This window comes from Camelus bactrianus, chromosome 34 (assembly GCF_048773025.1).
Source record: "Camelus bactrianus isolate YW-2024 breed Bactrian camel chromosome 34, ASM4877302v1, whole genome shotgun sequence".
Lineage (NCBI taxonomy): Eukaryota > Metazoa > Chordata > Mammalia > Artiodactyla > Camelidae > Camelus > Camelus bactrianus.
The window spans coordinates 6,524,088-6,538,719 of record NC_133572.1 but is presented as its reverse complement, the minus strand read 5'-3'; the positions used below and the strand labels follow the sequence as shown (position 1 = coordinate 6,538,719).

The window sequence follows — 14,632 nt, the reverse complement described above, 5'->3', positions numbered from 1 at the left end:
CCCATGACCTCACGCATGCTAAGTATGCGCCCTACCACTGAGCCATACCTTCCCCGCCTTCCACTCAGCTTTACCGATGACTTTTATCTTCAATATGCTGGGTGACTGATGTCCTCCCGCCTCTCATGTCTACTGTTACCATGACTGTGTTTCAGCAATCCTAGAATTCCAGGTCTTGAATATCCCCCTCATTGCTCTCCTGACCTCTCTTCCCCAAAGCACGCCAGCCTTCACCTGCATGAACAGGTTTGCCTGTGAACATGACTTTTTCTCCCCGGTGCACTTTCCTGCCATGTGATTACCATCTTTTTTGCCCTCTGGCTTCTTAGCAGGTTTGAACAAAATAGGATTCTGTTAATGACCTTCTTGTTACTTTTTCTTTCTTAGAATGACTACCGCCACTTCCCCTCCCCCCACCCCTGTCCCCACCGGATTATTCCCTGGAGAAACAGAACGTCTGGTTGATCCTAATGGAAGTGATTCTATGCCTTCTGGCAATTTTAACTCCGAGCTCAGTCCCTATCGAAGCCTCCGTGTGGAGATGGGTGTGAGCGGAAAGAGGATTCAGGTGGGAAGACGGAAGGAGGTGCACACTGGAAGGGCGGGGGGCCAAGGGAAAGGGGAATGATCTTGTTACAGCCCCGCGCGGTCCTGTTGGGGTTCCCGACGCTCGTGAATCATTAGCTTACACCAGGCTGTTCAGGCCGTGGAGCGGAACCAATGGAGGGTGCTGTACACAGGCCTTTCACCTGTGCTGCGGGGAAGTGTTGTACAGAGGCTGCAGCGAGCGCGGCTAAACAATTACTCATTGCTGGCTCCTGTGGTTGTTCTCCTTTTGACCTTGTCTAGCCAGGTGACCTCTGTGGGTTCCCTGCCTCCCTTGCCCCAGTGAGACGGGCTCTAGGACTAGTATTAGCCCGAGTCATCAAGAGTGAGCTATAAAGAGCTGAGCAGTGAGTTTGGCCACAGCCGTGTCTTCAGAAATAGATAATATGGGGAGGGGGGTATAGCTCAGTGGTAGAGTGTGTGCTTAGCATGCACAAGGTCCTGGGTTCAATCCCCAGCACCTCCATTTAAAAAAAAAAGCAAAAAAACCCCCAAAAAACAAAAAACATAAAAAACAAACCCCAACCAGAAATAAATAATGTGGCAGGAGAAACCAGTTCTCTCTTGCAACTAGTGGGAGCTCCACCCGGAAGACGTCAACTATAGCGTTGATATATTATGAACCAAGGCAACAGACTAAGGGTCCAATGTCAACCTCAGAGTCACTGAAAGTCAGTAAAAGGATTAGATTTAAGAAAGTTTAACAAAACGAGAGGGTTAAGATTATCACAGGATCATCTGTTTTATATACCATGCAACACACTGCCATAAATTAAGCAGTAATGTAAAACAACACACATTTATTATCTCACAGTATCTATGGGTCAGAAGTGTGTGTCCTCTGTTTAGGGTCTCACAAGACTACAGTCAAGGTGTCTACTGGATTGTGTTCTCATCTGAAGGCTTAACTAGGGAAGGAATCACTTGTAAACTCCCTTAGGCAGAATCCATTTTTCTGTGACTATAGGAGTCATGCTTGCTTGTTTAAGTTCAGGCAGAGAGAGAGGAGAACAGAGAGAAACCTTAATGACGTAGGCACTATACCTTCTGTAACCCATATACATGACATTACCTTCGCTGCACTCCACGCCACAGGTCCCGCCCACACTCAGGGGGTGGAGAACACACAAGGGCATGAACATCAGGAGGCAGGGATAATGAGAACCACTTAAGGTCTGTCAAGTCTGTCCATCTCTCTGCCCCATAAAGATTATGGAAATTATCCCCACGGACCTTTCAAAAGCAGGAAAAACCCAAATGTTCACCAATGAAGAAATAGATAAACAAAATGTGGCATACACATACAGTAGAATATTATTCAGCTTTGAAAGGAAAGGAAATTATGATTCATGCTACCATGTGGATGGACCTTAAAGACATTATGCTAAATGAAACAAGTCAGACACAAAAGGACAAATACTGTAGGCTTCCTAGAGGAGTCAAATTCATCAAGACAGAAAGTAGGATAGTTGCTTCCAGGAACTGGAAGAGGGAAGGAATTGGGAGTTGTATTAATCAGGTTTTCCAGAGAAATGAAACCAGTAGAATTTGTATATGTAGAGGAAGAGATTTATTATAAGAAACTGACTTATATAATTATGGAGGTTGACAAGTCCAAATCTCTAGGCTTAAGGTGTAGGAGAGTCAATGGTGCAGTTCTGGTCCAAAGGTTGTCTGCTGGAGAATTTTTTTTTTTGGAGGAAATCAGTCTTTTTGTCTACACAGGTCTTCAACTGATTGGACGAGGCCCACTCCCATTGTGGAGAGAAATCTGCCTTACTCTACTGATTAAGATGTGAATCTCATACGAAAACCCCCTTGCAGAAACACTGGAAGAATGTTTCACCAAACATCCAGGCCCGCTGTGAGCCACTCAAGATGACACATAAAATCAACCATCACAGTAGTCACAGGGGTTATTGTTTAATGGATACAGAGTTTCAGTTGAAGAAGATGAAAAAGTTATGGAAATGGATAGTGGTGCCAGTTGCACAACAAGGTGAATGTGCTTAATGCCACTAAACTGTGCACTTAAAAATGGCTAAAATGGTAAAAAAAATAATTTATGTTACATAAGTTTTACTACAATAAAAAAAAAAAAAAAAGAGGAACCTACTTGTTTCTAACAGGCTTGAAAAGGGAAAGCAAAAAAATGGCCACACTGAGGGGCTAAATCACCCAGAAGACAGTGACAGGTCTCATTTGACATTCTCCATGCTGTGGCTCCTCCATGTGAACTTCTGGTTGGAAGGATGTCAGGAAAAGATTTGAGGATGACGCTGGTGTGGCTGTGCTTTACTCCACACTATGTTTAACGTCTCCTACAAACTGAGTATCCTCTGCCTTGGTGATCTGAAAAGTCTGTCTCTGAATCCTTTGAGAGAGAGTCATATTGCATTTATAATAGCAGCAAGAAGAAGTCACCTATGTCTTTTATCATCTGGTATAATTGAAAGACCAGGGAGCTGAGTTCTTGTCTAGCATCAGATAGAAAAGAGATATTCAGTAAACCACTTAAATCTTGGTGGAAGGGGACTTTAGTTCCACTTTCTCAAAATAAAAGAACTGAGATAGATTTTCCTTAAATGTCTTTGTAGTTTAAAAATCCAGTTGGTGATGTTGTCCTAGTTAAGAATCTCAAGCGTTAACTGTCAGGAGAAATTAGTTTGCAGACTATTGCACAATATCTGGTATGCTAGGGTGGTAGAAAAGAATGGGAATCTCTTAATAGAAGGAGCTTACTTTTAAAGGGCATATAATTTAGTTGGCGAGATGGAAAAATGTTGATGGAAAAATGTTAATTGAATTGAACATCAATGCAGTGCACTGTTAGAGTATACAAAATTAAAAAAAATGATGATGGCAATCCAACTTATAGATTTTGAGAGGATTTTTTAAAGAAAAAAAGGAATTGTTTTTGAAGGGAGTGCAGAATTTGTAGAGCACGCCGCCCCTCCCCCTCCCCCTCCCCAGGCCCTGGACTCCTCCGTGAGCTTCCTGTGAGTGTTGACCCCAAGGACAATGGGTGATCATGCTTTCCTGGGCCTCGTGGGTGAAGGGTGGAGGTGAAGAGCAGAAATCTGAGACATCTAGCTGCATCTTGGGACTTCCCTAAAGAATATAGCTCTTTCTTTCTGATCCTGTGTTTCTTTGGGTATTTTAACTGTAAACTCACACATATCCACCGGAGACACAGGACAACCCATAAAAGGTTACTAGGATGTGATGAGCTCACAAGAAACATGTGTCATGCCCATTTCATGAGTGAGTGTACCTGTATGTCTCGTCGTAATCCACTAGAATACTGATGGCATCCAAAATCGCTGTGTCACTGTGGAAAATGATACGGTGTCCTCTTCCCTGTGGTAGCATTTTAGTATCTATTAATTCATCATTCAAATAATTTCCTGAGATTCTATTTATGGGAAAGTCACCATGGTGAATGCTGTAATGTTTCTAGTCTTTCTTCCTCACAATCAAGGGAGGTGAGATGGGGCTTGAGTGATAAAAGTAAGTAACATTGATTCATTACAAGTTGATTTGACTAGAGTGTATTTGCTATGTGCTGAGCTTTCTTCTGTGAACTGTCATAGAATAAACCTTTAAGTGATAGATAAACTTTCTTCAGTTTGGTCTCAGATACTCTGCACAGGAAAAGAGAATAAAAAAAATTTAGCCTGTCAGTATTGGTGATTTTTCCTAATAGTTTCCTAGATATTTTATTTATTTATATTTTTCTCCAATCTTCTTTTATGTATCCCCTTCCTTTTAGTTTTCCCTGTTGTAGTTTGAAACAAATATCAGATATCATGTGATTTTGCCCATAACTACTATAGAAGATACCTTTAAAAATAAGGATTTTTTTAAAAGTATAAACAGCAATGAGACATTTCTTATCTGGTTAGGAGGTTGTGAGAGACAAATAGGTGAGAATTCTACCAATGCATATGTAAAGGATCTTTACTGGGATCCCACCGAAGAGTCTTCGTGCCTCAAGTCAATCATGTATAAAACATATTCTTTGATGGGCAATTCAGCTGTGCTGAGTATTACTACTATTGCTGATGAAAAAAGTCCAAATTAAAAAGGAAAATGTGAGACTTATGAAAGACACAGTATAGAGCTAGTCCGCTACAGTGAAATAAACAAATATGGATATGGACTCAAATAATCTGGGCTAAATGCACACTCTTCCACAAATTTAGCGTGACTTACACTTTTGAATTTCAATTTCCTTATCTGAAGCCTAGGTACAAATTCCTCTCCTCTAATGCTTATGGAAAATACAGTTTTCCCTTTCATAAATTACTTAGTGAAATATCCTGAAACGCTATCCAAATCACCACTTTCCTCCCTCCTGCAATAGACATAACTCAAGAATTTGCGTCAGCCAACTTCCCAGTATGAAGCAAAGCCTCTCCTTCCTCCTACCAATGATTGGGTCATTCTGTTGGACAGCAGGAGCTATTTAAACACTCCAGCAGGAACTCACGCATTTTTACTTTGTAGAAGTCCTTGACCGCTTCACTCGCTCATTCTTGGAATAGATTTGGTAATGACTTTTGAAGACCTCAAGAGCAAGACCATGAAGGATCAACCTGATCAGAAGCCAAATGGAGAAAAAGCTAAAGGTACCAGGGGTGGATAAATGTGTACAAGGGCAGGATTAGCTTAAAAATGTAAACTAATTGGATACAGGATTAGAGGACTAAAACATCCAAGTATAGGAAGACATTAAAGAGCTAATCACATTTACTTAAAAGGAAAACAAGTCAGATATGATGGTGATAACAGAGGTGATGTGATGAATAAACGAACTTGATCTGAATGAGGATGTTGTGGAGAATGATGACTAACTTCTACTGAACGCTGGCAACAGGCTTGCTCTATGATATTCATTTTACATGCATTACATCTCTAAATCTTCACACCTTGAGATTAGGGCTACTGTTACCTCCCTTTCATAGAGGACTGTCTGGGGATCATGAGGATTAACTAAATTATTCAGTTTTATGCAGCTAGTAAGTTGCAGAGCGAGGACTGCTCTCTTAGAATATGGAATAAATATTGACCAGAGGGAAATGTTGATTGAAAGATGTGCTCAGATATTTTCCCCTAAGGCAAGGATTGGGCAATTATTTGCAAGACACAAAACTATCTTCAACTTCTTTTCTGCCAACTTGCCACACACATTCTAGAAGCTTAGTAACTTTCCAATCAGAGGATGAACCATATTCCTTCCTGTCAAAAATTTCTATTTTGTTTGTATCATCTGTTGAGTCCAATAGAAGTGCGTTTGATACATGAGAGCTCTGTGACTATATTTGAGCTTTGATTGATTTGGATCATGACACACTCACACCGGAACTTTTGTGAGTGTGATGTTCCAAATCATGTAGCTACTGATTGGATTCAAGACCTATGTTTGGAGCTTAACATCTGTGTGATCTCAGGCAAGTCACTCAATGTTCAGTTTCCTTATTTGCACATAAAGGATAACATTAGCAGTGCCTTACTTGCTTATCTTACAAGGTGAGGAGTCCAAATCCATTACATGAATGTTTTCCTCTGGAACCAGTAATATCTGTGCTTTTTAAGTGGTGGGACACGTAATCAGATATCCATACATCTGTGAGCTACATTATTTATTCATTTTTGTAATAATGGGGAATTTGTCTCTTGTAACAAGAGGGCTACAGCCGGTATGAGTGTAGGACATGATGTTAATATGAATCAAATGAATACTGAGGTTTCATTCCTGTTTTTCCTTGGTCACTGACTCCAACTTCAAGGTAACTTTAGTGGAATAAAAATTGAACAGAACAAAACTGTGTCTTAGTTCTTTGAGGCTATCTCAGGCGATTAACTGACCAGAGGTTTTATTTGCTTGGTGTCTGACATCAATTTGTGGTACATTACTTATAACTGTGTGTGTTGCTGAACGCGAGTTCATGTGCCCTGTGCACAGTGAGGCCAAATAAACCGAAACATTGGAGTGTGGAGCACAGAAAGGTTTATTGCAGGGCTGAGCGAGGGGGACAGGTGGCTCACGCCCAAGAAAACCTGAACTCCTCTAAGGATTTCAGCAAAGCATATTTAAAGGCCAGGTGAGGGAGGGGGTGGCAGATACATGATCAGCTTGTGCACAATTCTCTGATTGGTTGATGCTGAGGGAACAGGGTGGTCAACATCAGCAATCCCAAGATGCCAGAAGGTCTGGGGGCCATGTGCTCACAATCTTCAAGTAGTTAATTTCTTCCCTTTGGTGGTGGTTTTTAGCATCTGAAAAACTCGGGAAATATGCATGAGATGCTATTTTCTGGGTCCTTCAGAGAGGAGCTACAGCAGAGGATATGGGGGAGGGGTCTGTCCCAGGAAGGCCCCCCAGGGTCCTGCTATGGTTGTGTGTCTGTGTTAAAAAACATCAGCCTCTCTGTCCTGTAGAGGAAGTTAATCCAACCAAGCTGGACTGAGGAGACTCATTGTGGGGAGAGAGGACAAAGCAGAAGCTTTAGAATCAGAAATTTAGAATCAAATATATGGTATGGAATCCTGGCTCCTGAATTTCGTCAGTTGTGTGACCACGGGTAAATTGCTTGACTTCTTTAACCATCCATATGTCTCATCTGTAAATGTGGGTAATGAATTACTTGCAGAGCCATTGGGAGGACTAGAGGCAACTACTGCAAAACGCCAGGTACAGACAGGGTCCAAAGAATTGTTTGATCGCTTGCCCCCATCATTTTTGTCTTTCTGATTCTATCCCTGTCACTCTAGGTATTCATTATCTTTCCTCTCGGAGGTGGCGCCCTGTGGCTTTGACTCTGGGGACCCTGTGCCTGGGGTTACTGGTGACCGTTATAATGCTGATAATACAACGTAAGTGCTGAAGCAGGGAAAAGACGGAGGAACAAATGAGAGCGTGTACACGTTTTATAAGCTTGTTGCATAGCAACTGTAAACAGTCCTGATTTCGATACATTGTAGGCAAACTGTTTTTAGAGTGAGTGGAAGATGAATGGGTGTATTTTGCTCTTCCCTCAGAGAGATTGAGACGTGCATGGGGTGAAGATTATGAATAGTAGGTTTTTGTTTGGTTTTGTTTTCATAACTTCCAGGAGAGAGCCTGTTTGCCTTCCAGAATAATGAGGAAGAAAATAATTTGAAGTTACTAGTCCCTAAGATCATCTGAGGGACCCCAAAGTAAAAGAAACTTCATTTAATGTTGAGTGTTAATAGAGATGATTAAGTCCCAATTTAAAGTTAAGAAGCCAGAAGCGCAGCCTTCATAAATAAAAGAAAACATTCTTTAAACTTATAATATGGCCAATTTAGGAAGGAGGAGATGTTAAGAGGATAAGAAATGGAAAGAAAATGGTGCCAGTCATCCATCTAACCCACCTATGTATTTAGGTGGTAGATCTGAGTTATGTAGGCTTCTAGAGTCCAGGTTATTAAGGTCTTTGATTTGTTTCTCAATTTAGGGTCGCAAACTACATACTTTTTTCAATCTATGAACACTTTCAATCTGTAAAGCCCTTTCTAATGATTGGGAGGAGAGCCCTTGACTCAGTGGTGGTGATTTAGAAGACTCTTCTGAGGCTCTGACCCCTTTGCAACAGGGTCAAATCTGGCTTTCATGTCAGGGGATCTACTATGCACTGAACCATTAAACTTCCAGAACCGAGACACTGGACCCTTACCATTTGTTGCCTGCTTGATTTCACAACCTTCCTTCCATGTCCACACTTCCTAAAAATAAATCCAAAAATAACAAACTAAAACTCAAAAAATGTTTTCAGACTCTTGTGACACAGTAGCTTAAAATATTCCGGTGGGAGGGTTTCTCAAAAATGGGGTAAGTGTCACAGTTTTTGAGTAAAATTAGGAAGTCTGGAAGTATAGAGAGATGAAAGCAGAATTAAGGCACAAATAAGGTAAATCATTAGTGACAACGCCTACGAATAGTCACTGAGTCTGGCTGGGGTCTCCCTTAGATTGTCTGTATTGTATTTACGCTACTGGATATAAAATTTTTCTTGTGACTCCTTTTAACTTGTGTGTGACCATCAATAGCAAGGAAAATCCTTTTTTCCCCTAAATCACAAGTATCTGTGATTGTTTCCAATGTTAAAAAAATATTTCAGGAATATCAAAGAACTTCCAAATCCTTAATTTCTAAGCCAATTTGGGTCATTTTGCAGTAGTTTATTGCCAAAGCAGATGGTTTGATTTGATTCTTTGATTTCCTCAAACTCCAGTGGAGGCACTTTTGTTGGGGATTGGAAATGGAGTCTTAATTCAGTTATGGCTTAGTATCCCAGGTGTCTGATCTCCTAAAGCAACAGCAAGCAAACCTTACTCACCAGGAAGATATCCTGGAGGGACAGATTTCAGCCCAGCGCCAGGCAGAAAAATTCTCCGAGGAGTCACAGAAGGAGCTCAGAGAAATGGTAGAAATCCTTGCCCATAAGCTGGATGAAAAATCCAAGAAACTAACGGAACTTCAACAACGGAAAATGAATCTCCAAGAAGCTCTAAAACAGGCAGCAAACTTTTCAGGTATGAGGGAGGGAGGGGTAGAGAGAGGTGGTGGAAGCTTCTTGGTAAATCTTAACCTTTTTTTGGAAATGTCTCTAAACACAAAATTGGCAGAATCATACATGTACCATTGTCCATTCATCATATTTTACACTGAAATCCTTTTTTCGTCATCCTCACCCTACCCTATGCCAAATTCTTGAGATAATCTGATTCAATTAACCGCACGTATTGGTGGATTTAAATGTTCCTTCCTCACAAGAGCCTCCTCTTTTTAATATTCTAGCTTTGAGATTTTTTTTCTGGAAGAACCCTCCCATCCTTACCCTTTGCACAGATTCTCATCTTTTTCCATTCCAGTGTGTCTTAATCATTGATTTCTTTTCCTAAGGGGTCTCCCGTGTTCCAGGGACCCCTTTCCTCTTCATTGGCTTTATTCTGTGGCACTGTTTCTTAAAGCGTACTGCATCAATTTAACTTGAATGAATAAAAGTAGGCTAAGCTTGTAAGTGTTGAGTAGATGCTTCAAATCAGACGAAAATCTGAGGGGCCCAGGAAGTTAGTGTCTATGAGTTGATTTTAGGTGATGAAATGAACTCAGACTCTAGGAGGCAGGTAGAAATCGTCACAGCTGTAACAAGTAAACGATGATGTGAACTCTGATATTATTACAGAAGTAATTTGTATTATTTAGTTCTCTACAGTCCATAATTACAGCAGATATGTGCTTTCAGTCATGGGGAGAGTTAAATGTATGAGATGGAGTTACGTTCAAAGGTACAGGTACATTGCAAGAGCGCCGTATTCTTGGCATTGGAACTGACCGCCAATCATAAACAGAGATTTCTCCAGCTTCCTGCTTGCACAATTCACTTGATCTCAACCATGTGGTTTCTTTAAATAAAGATTATATAATAATCGTTTCTAGATAGCCACCTTTTATTTACTAGGTGAAAAAATTGAAACCCAGATAAGTTAAATGGTAATAAAGCAATAAATAGTTTTGTATAGTTTTGCCTTTATAAATCCCTCTAATGGGTACAAGGTTATTTAAATTTCCAAAGTTAGCTGAAATTTTTAGGCAAATTAATTTTTAGCAAGCGTCAACTATGTATTGAATCTCTTGAAGGCAAGAGCTACTGAGGAAATAAAATAATACATCGCCTCAAAGAAGGCTTAAAAGAAGGAGGCTAACATATCAAGGCTAGGAGTGTTTATATAAGCAGACATAGGTACATACCAGCCATTGGCTTATTTCACAGGTGCGGCTGTAAAATGATTTTGTTTTTATCAGGCACATGGGATTAAATCTACATCATGGCTGTTTCAGAACCATCTCCCAGAGATGCCAAGTATGAACAACTAATCAAAAATAATAGGCAATATGTCTTGCTGGCAGATATGCCAAGTAACGTGTTCCATTCCTGGACAGTGTCAGATCAAGGCTAGTTAGTAGAGATGCCAAAAAAAAGTACCCCCTTTTATCAAGCATTTTCTCAAAAATCATTAATAATAAAATATCATATGAAAACATATGCCAGTTTTCTCAACTTTGAGACGAGTTTTATCTTTCTCTCTAACTAGTCCGTGGTCCTCAGTGTAAACATAAAGAAGGAGAGATGCTGAGAAATCACCATACATGGTTTGCTTGAGGTCGTCCAGCTGGAAAGATGCGAGATCTTCACAGTAACAGGCTTGACATTTGAACACTGGAATTAGTGGTGGTTCTCAACATTCCACGTACAAAATTATCATCCACGTAGCTTGTTAAAAGTGGCGAGTTCCACATTTACCCTCAAACCCTGTATCAGAATGTCTTGAGGGGCACCGAGAAATATTTCCTCAATTAATTCAAACTCCATCAGGAGTTTGAGAGGTAGAGTGATACAGTGATTAAACACACAGATGCTCCAGTTAGACTGCCCGTGTTCAAATTCCCATTTTCTCCATTTTTGAAATGAAGAAAATGAATGAAGCCTATCTCCTACAGACTATTGTTGTGAGGATTAAATAAGCTAATACACAAAAATTACTGTTAACCATTTTGGGCACGTAGCGGTTTTTGTGCTTGGTTACATTAAAAAAAAAAATTAAAAGAAACAGAGGTGGTCTGAATACCACATTTTGAGATTTGTCTTTTTTGCTTTTTATGGCTTGGAAAAACTGCACAGACTTTTCTTTCCTTATACATTCTTAACCAATACATTCTTTCCTTTGACGTAATAGGACGGCACTTGGCAAATGAAGAAGTAAGAAGCTTGTGTTCATTGCTTTCAAGCTGGCCTCGTGTATGCCTTTCCTCATTTACTTTCTCCTTTCAGAGTTCAGTGCCCTTCTACTCTGTCCTCTCTGATAAACCCATTCTTAGGAAATTATCTAATGCCTTTATGCCACAATGAAAATTGAAATTAAAACATTGCCTTTCTCAAGGATTTGGATTTTTCATTTTTGGTCGCAGCATAGAACCAAAGAGCTTTGTTCCCCACAAAAGAGATTCCACGTGCTAGTAACACACGGAAGACATGACGATGAGAGCGAGGAGGAGGAGGACGATTTCGGGGCTGTTTAAAATACCTGTAAACACACAGACTTTGCCATATTTTGCCTATCGACTAAGCCCTGAGTTGAGATTTTTGGGCTCCCCGAGAATTTTTCTGCTGAAAACGTCTCCCTATTCTCTGAAATCCTATTGAAATTGAGGTGCTCTCTTTGCATCAATATACTGTTCTCCCTAGAACAGCTCTGTCCAAAAGAAATACAGTGTGTGTTTCACATGCACCATTAAATTTTCTAGTAACTACATTAAAAAATGAAAAAGAAACATGAAATTATGTTTAGTGACGTATTTTCTTTAACCCAATATCTTGAAACATTATTTCAACACTAATCAATATAAATGTTATTAATGGCATATTTTATATTCTTTTTTCATACTAAGTTTTCAAAATCAGGTGTGTATTTTACACTTAATAGCACATCTTAATGGAGACTAGCCACAATTTAAGTACTCAAGAGTCACACATGGGTACATGTCCAGAATCAGGAGACACAGTATTTAAGCCTAAATCCATCATTTAAAGATCTGAAGTTCTGAAATATATAAGCATATCTTTGGTAGCAGAATAGCTATTAAATATTACCCCCCAACTCTCACTTCCATAATTCCAAATATAACTTAAAAAAAATAGATCGGATTCTAAAATTGTATCCCAGCTCAAGCCCTGCTTTTTAACAGCTTTGCTTTTTCATTTAGTTTTCTAAAATCAGAATGCTTCATTTGTTTTTTCTTCAAAAAAAAAAAAGTGTTTTTTTTGGGTCTAATGCTAATTAAGAGGTGGTGTGCAGGTGAGCGTCCTGAGAGATGGACTGATTTAAGAATTGTAGAAATATTTTTACTCCGGCATAACTCACTGATTAGGTATACTACACTTCGTAGGTCCTTGTCCCCAGCACTGGCTCTGGCACGAAGAAAACTGTTACCGATTTTCCTCTGGCCCATTTAATTGGGAAAAAAGTCAGGAGAACTGCTTGTCTTTGGATGCCCGGTTGCTGAAGATTAATAACACAGGTGATCTGGTGAGTTTTTATGGATGTGTGTTGGGCTGGAATATTGGCTGACAGGGAAATAAATCAGGTTTAGGCCCTAGGTGAAGGAGCACTTCTTTGAGAATCAGAATACGTACCTGGTTTCAGGCCTAGTCTGGCCACTGGTTACAGCATGACCTTGGATGGAGAAGCTATGGGCTATCTCTAGGCTCCAGTGGACATTTCTATAAAAACCATCAAGAGAATGTCAAAGATCTCTTCAGGTCCTTCCGTTTTGTGAATCTAATCTAGAAAGTCCACGTCGACGCTGTCATCAACTCAGAAACGTTACTCCCTACAGGAATTCATCCAGCAAGCAACCGCCCATTCCAGTTTCCCGTTCTGGATAGGGCTGTCACTGAGGAAACCCAGCAACTCGTGGTTCTGGGAGGACGGCTCTCCTCTGATGCCCCACTTGTAAGTTTCCTATTCTCTGTTGAACCCACGAGTGAAGTCGCTGCCGCATTCCACACACTGTCCTCTTCCTGTTGGAGAGAAGCTCAGGGAATTTCTGAGTCTCCTTCTCCAGTTCTCTCACACAGGGACTTGCCCATTTACCCATCCAGGCCTTCTGAGTTCTCCTGCTCACTTTTATTACTAATTAGAAGCTTTAAGACAAGGCTAAGTGCCTGACACAAGGTGGAAGGAAATCTAATTTTTTTTTTTTTCTCCTCGCCTGCAGGTTTAGAATCCAGGGAGCTTTTTCCCAGATGTATCCTTCAGGCACCTGTGCATATATACAAAGGGGAACTGTTTTTGCTGAAAACTGCATATTAACTGCATTCAGCATATGTCAGAAGAAGGCGAATCTATTGAGAGCACAGTGAGTTTGAAGGCTCTGGAAGAAAAGGAGAAGAAGAACTTTGAATTTCCTTCTGGAATTTAAGCTACACTTCGTCACTTAAGTGCAAACCAGGGGAGCCCTGAGAACTGTTGTTACTAGCTGAGGAACTGCTTAGCAGAGACTGGGGATCCGGCTGCTTGACACCTTGATGTAAAAAGTTTTCTTTCTATTTCTTTCTATGTTAGTTCACGTATCTCGTCCCGAGGCTCCCTGCCAGCCTACACTGAAGTCCATTTTCATGTTTCTGTTGTTGTTTCTAAGAACTTGTTGCTTCACTCAAGGTCACAAAAATTTTCTCCTATGTTTTCCCCTAGACATTTTGTAGTTTCAGATTTTATAGAGAAATCTATAATTTATTTTGGGTTATTTTGTAAGTCATGTATGGGTGTATGGAAGTTTTTATTTTTTATTTTTTCTGCCTATGGACGTTTAATTGTTTCCACAACATTTACTGAAAAGTCTATTCTTTTTTCACTACATTGTCTTTGCACTTTCGTCAACAATTGTCCATACATGGGTGGTTCCGTCTCTGGACCCTCTATTCAGTTTTCCTTTGATCTATTCGTGTATATGTGTTGTTAAAACACCATCATGCTATTTTTGGGTTCTGTCGTTTTATAATAGATCTTGAAATCACATAGTGGTAGTTCTTCAATGTTGTTCTTTTTCAGAGTTATTTTACTTAATCTATGTCTTTGTATTTCCATCTTGATTTTTGAATTTGCTTGTCAATTTCTAAAAAAAAAACCTTTTGAAACTTTGAATGTGATTGCACTGAATCTATAGATAAACTGGGGGAAAACTGAATTCCTAAAAATACCGATTTGTTCAACTTACGAACAAGGTATACATCTCCATTACTTTGATGTTTCTTATTTTCTTTAAACAATGTTTCATAATTTTCACTGCAGAGATGTTTCACATGTTTTGTTAGATTATCATCATATATTTCATATTTTCATGCTACTGTAGACAAATGTAAACATTTGTAATTTTTATTTCCAAAGTCATTTGCTAGTTTATACAATTATAATAAATTTTTTTATATCAACCTTA

The 14,632-nt window shown here is 39.8% G+C and overlaps 1 protein-coding gene across 1 annotated transcript; it reads left to right on the top strand.

The window, feature by feature from the left end:
• Window positions 1–5,081: 5,081 nt before the first annotated feature.
• OLR1 (oxidized low density lipoprotein receptor 1) lies at window positions 5,082–14,632 on the top strand. Its single transcript, XM_010946404.3, has 6 exons — window positions 5,082–5,237; window positions 7,384–7,485; window positions 8,923–9,168; window positions 12,584–12,723; window positions 13,034–13,149; window positions 13,415–14,632. Exons 1-6 carry the CDS (start codon window positions 5,162–5,164, stop codon window positions 13,557–13,559), a joined length of 825 nt encoding a protein of 274 aa, XP_010944706.1. The 5' UTR covers window positions 5,082–5,161; the 3' UTR covers window positions 13,560–14,632.